This window comes from Eimeria mitis, genomic scaffold (assembly GCF_000499745.2).
Source record: "Eimeria mitis Houghton genomic scaffold, Emh_scaff4972, whole genome shotgun sequence".
NCBI classification, from domain to species: Eukaryota; Apicomplexa; class Conoidasida; order Eucoccidiorida; family Eimeriidae; genus Eimeria; species Eimeria mitis.
This window is the reverse complement of record NW_013573272.1, coordinates 3,587-3,887: the sequence shown is the minus strand read 5'-3', so window position 1 is coordinate 3,887 and position 301 is coordinate 3,587. Positions and strand designations below refer to the sequence as shown.

Below are 301 nucleotides of genomic sequence, written 5' to 3'. Positions count from 1 at the left end.
ATGCTGCTTTCAGCTTTAAACGGTATTTCTAGGGTTTAGGGTTTAGGGTTTAGGGTTTATTGTTTATTATCTAGGGTTTAGGGTTCATTGTTTCTTGTTTACTGTCTACTGTTTGTTGTTTATTGTTAAGGCGCAGGGTCTAGGGTTTAGGGTTTAGGGTTTTGAGGGTTTAGGGTTTTGAGGGTTTAGGGTTTAGGGTTTAGAGTTCTTATAAACCCTAAACCCTAAACCCTAAACCCTCAAAAAAATGCTTTTGATGTTAATCTTATTGATAGACTCTCAGCTATTATCAGGTATTTCA

The 301-nt window shown here is 36.5% G+C and overlaps 1 protein-coding gene across 1 annotated transcript in view; it reads left to right on the top strand.

Moving 5' to 3' along the window:
* Positions 1-247: 247 nt before the first annotated feature.
* EMH_0078890 (uncharacterized protein) overlaps positions 248-301 on the top strand; it is a gene marked incomplete at both ends in the record, with an annotated part of 1,694 nt that continues 1,640 nt past the window's right edge. The window contains one exon of the mRNA XM_013500060.1: positions 248-301. Within this exon, the coding sequence (XP_013355514.1) occupies positions 248-301 (54 nt within the window).